This window comes from Nelumbo nucifera, chromosome 3 (assembly GCF_055504915.1).
Source record: "Nelumbo nucifera cultivar China Antique chromosome 3, China Antique-T2T, whole genome shotgun sequence".
NCBI classification, from domain to species: Eukaryota; Viridiplantae; Streptophyta; class Magnoliopsida; order Proteales; family Nelumbonaceae; genus Nelumbo; species Nelumbo nucifera.
The window spans coordinates 50,999,094-51,003,147 of record NC_142651.1 but is presented as its reverse complement, the minus strand read 5'-3'; the positions used below and the strand labels follow the sequence as shown (position 1 = coordinate 51,003,147).

Here is a 4,054-nt window from a genome sequence, read left to right as displayed (position 1 = left end):
ATAATGCTTTGTGTCTAGTGCGCTCTTCTAGTAAAGAGTCGGTTTTCCATGCTTTGTGCTCTTGTGTGAATGCTAGTAGGTGTTGGTTGCTGGGATGGGTTTGAAGTTCCCTACAAGTAGTGAAGGCTTATGTTTCAAAACTTGGCTTTCAAACTAGTTTAAAGTTTGCAATTCTATCAAAGATAGGATAGAGGAACTCCTTTTATATTTTGCTTTGAATATATGGAAGATCTGGATTTTGAAATGATTCTATTTTTTGTGGTTCTAATTCAAATCCTAAATTTTTTGTTGACATGGTATGGACATATATGGAGTTGTTGATTCAGGGAGTTTTATCATCACAAACACTGCTCCCTTCTAATGGTACTAGAGTGGGTGCTGGCTCAATTGGTTACGTCCTGGAGAGACTTGGATTAAGAATAATGTATATATATGGAGTCTTTGCAACTGCTAGATTTGCTAGTTTTGCCCTGGTGGCTCGTGACAACAATGGGTTTTCTTTGGCTACAAAGTGTGGTCCCTTATTTGTGACAAGCTAAAGAGATGGCTTGTTTTGAGGGTCTTTGTTTGCTATGTTGTTCAACTTTTCAAAGGTGATTTTGGAGAGTGATAATCTCTCTTTCAGTTTGTTGGATCTCTGGCGATGGTGTTGGTTGCTTAGTCAATGTCTCTTTGGTTTCTGATTGTTTTGAAGTTGCTACAGACTTCTCTGTCTTACTCTTTTGTTAAGAGAGGCAAGCATATCAGCCCATTTTCTAGCTAAAAAAGGTTTAGTTTTGTTTGGTCTTTGGGTAGACACTTGCTCAGTTAGGTTAGCTTACTCTATCCTTTTTTACTGCTCTTTAGTTTTTAGTTTTGTTGTTGGCATGTTATGTTTTTTCGTAATTTGTTTTCTTTATTACTCTAGTTAAAGAATTTTTGTTTTACTAAAAAAATCCCAATGATTAATACTCAAGCCCATGCATATATACATAGATTATACATAATTAAATAAAACTATATTACTTTATAATTAGTAAGTTTAGTTTTTCTTTATTTTGAGGATAGTTAATGGAATTGAACTAAGGATCCATTTGGTTTGCATTTAAAATCGAAATTGGAGTCAAAATCAAAATCCGTCGGAATTAGAATTGAAATGAGGATTGGCTGGGATGGATTCTCATTCCTAAGAGAGGGGGAGGGAATGACCATTCCCTTAAATGGGGGAATGCCATTCCACTAAGAATAGGAATGAGATTCCAATTCTTGCCAACCGAATATTTCATATCTGTATTCCCGCAAAACAAACAGTTCCTAAATTCAAATCTTATTCATCATCATCCATGCCTTATCCCAACTAAATGGGGTCAGCTACACGAAACCTATTTCACTATTTCGTTCTATTTAAAGCCATATCCACTATTAAATTATTAGTGCTTAAATCATTCATTACTAATTTTATCCATGTTATTTTTAGTTTGCTCTAGGCTCTTCTAGCCCTTCTATTATACGACAAATTACTTCTTTTAAATAGTATAATTGATGGTCTAAATTCCAATCCGTATTGAAATCTAATAGAACCTAATTCAAACTGAGATGGTTGGTTGATAAGGCCTCCTATCGGTTTTAGCGGAGGCTTGGCGTCGAATCCTGCATTGCATGAGGGTTGGATGGGCTACCCAGCCCCAATGAGTAAAAGTGGAGTTTAGCTTCCGTCAGGGCAAAGCCCACTAGAACAGCCTTTACAGCCTTGCATTGAGAATATCTCCATACTTACGTGTTTTATTTCATGGGGAGATATTCCCAATGCAAGGTTGCAAATGGTGGTTGGAACGGAGTGGGCACAGGCTTGCCCTAGGGAAGCAGATCTTGTAAAAATGGGATTTGATTTTTTTAATAATGGGATTGGAGAAAAACACCGGCTATTGTAGTCCTTTTGCTTAGGATCAATCAATCGGTACTTACAGGACCGTGCTCATAATGTTCTCACAACCTTTTACAATTGGGAATATCTCAAATTTTTATGTTTTTTTCCAATACAAATCTGCAATACTTTATGAATGGTATGAACATGGTTACATAGGGAACATCTCATTGAGGGCAGAGTTCTTGTGGGCAAGAAAATTCAAAATCCTTTTTTTCAGAGTTGAGATCTGCTAATTTGATTTAACACAATGCATCTCATCGAGACCAAATCTGCTCCTCACAAATGGTGCCTCACACAACGCATCTCACCGAGACCAGATCTGCTTCTCACAGATGGGATGTGCCTGAAGTCGAAGTGAAGCGGTCTTTATGCGGAGCGGATTCTACCTCCATCCCACCGTGAAACTATGACCCACCATAAAAGTAAGAGCCGCCATGTAGGAGATATAGGGTGTGAGATTATATTGGTATGATCCGGATTCCTTTGTAAAATATCGATTCTTGGAATCAATTGAATATTGATGTCCATCAAATCAATGGTCTGGACCAGGGATTGATGTTGGAAACCGATCTGGGCCTTGACGAGGAAATCGCATCGTGCAGCATCTAACGAGGGTATCGTAGTCAAAATCTGTATTATGTGATAGCATTTTCGTAATTTAATCCAACCTTTGTTGGGTGCACGTGCTGTACGTTGAGTGTAAGCAGAAAACAAAGGTGATCTACCACTCGGCGAAAGTGCGAAATCATAAAGAGAGCGGGAGAAAAAACAAAGCCACGATCCCCGCTCTTTCTGATCTGACGGACCACAGCTCTCTCTTCAACAACTACACGGATCGCTACCTAATCCAACGGCGTAAACGCGATGTCCAAGTCGGAGAAAGCTATAAAAGACCGCTCGGTCAATTTTAGAGAAACCAAGCGAAGCGAAGAGACACAGAAGCAGAGGACGGAAAAGAAAAGGCGAAAACTCGCGGGATAGAAAAGAGTTGCTGAGGAAGGGAGAAAATGTCAGGAAGAGGGAAGGGAGGTAAAGGATTGGGAAAGGGAGGAGCGAAGAGGCATCGTAAGGTTCTGAGGGATAACATCCAAGGTATCACCAAGCCTGCCATTCGTCGCTTGGCTCGTCGTGGTGGTGTCAAGCGTATCAGTGGTCTCATCTATGAGGAGACTCGTGGTGTTCTCAAGATCTTCCTCGAAAACGTCATTCGTGATGCCGTCACCTACACTGAACACGCTCGCCGGAAGACCGTCACTGCCATGGACGTCGTCTATGCTCTCAAGAGACAGGGCAGGACTCTGTACGGGTTCGGTGGTTAGGATTTCGGTCGTTTTGGTTGTATGAATGTAAGGGGGTTTAGATTTAGATTTTTCTGTTTTTGGTGGTTCTTTGTTAATATGGAACGATTGGTGTTTTTGTTCTTCCCTGTTTAATTCTCATAGATGGAATATGTTACCTTCAATTGGATATTGAATGGGAAAAGAGAACGATCTCATATTTGAATTTGTTCTCATGTTTCTTTTTTTATGAATTTTCCATTTATTCTTCGATTATCCTTACCAAAAGGGATTTCTTTTCTTATTTCTCATGGTGGAGATCAAAGTGTTATCCCTGGTTTAGACCAGTGTTATTTTTATGCGGGGATTTTTGTTCACGCGATCCGTTTGGAAGTTCTTAATTGGTTTGGTGTCCAGTGTATGCTATTATATTCCCTCCAATTATTCATTCTTTGTGACATTTACAACATCCAGGCCCTTGTTCAGCTATTCTATTAATCGTTTGGCTTTCTGGGTTCAACTGGAGGCGTAGTTTGGGCATATGGCGAGGCCCTTGCGAGTTGAGTGCAAACTGGTCCGAGCCGCCAAGGTCCCCTTCATTCATGTTTAAATTGGGAACCTTCGTTATCTCGTCAAAGACTTCATCCTCATCTCCCTACCCTTTTTGTCAACAAGAGCATCTGTCACTTGAGAAAGCCTTTCCCCTATTGCAATGAAGTATTGTCCCACTTTAGCCAACTCATCTATAAGGGCGAGGTACTAGTGTAGCACCTAATTGATGTTGATCATTAGGGGACTATGTGACAGATTAAGAACCATCCCATCATTTTGAACGAACTCACCCCAACATGTTGGGTTTATTCTATATTAA

The 4,054-nt window shown here is 40.0% G+C and overlaps 1 protein-coding gene across 1 annotated transcript; it reads left to right on the top strand.

Moving 5' to 3' along the window:
* Window positions 1–2,811: 2,811 nt before the first annotated feature.
* LOC104600836 (histone H4) lies at window positions 2,812–3,431 on the top strand. Its single transcript, XM_010263970.3, has one exon. The coding sequence runs from the start codon at window positions 2,914–2,916 to the stop codon at window positions 3,223–3,225; it is 312 nt and encodes a 103-aa protein (XP_010262272.1). The 5' UTR covers window positions 2,812–2,913; the 3' UTR covers window positions 3,226–3,431.
* Window positions 3,432–4,054: the final 623 nt, after the last annotated feature.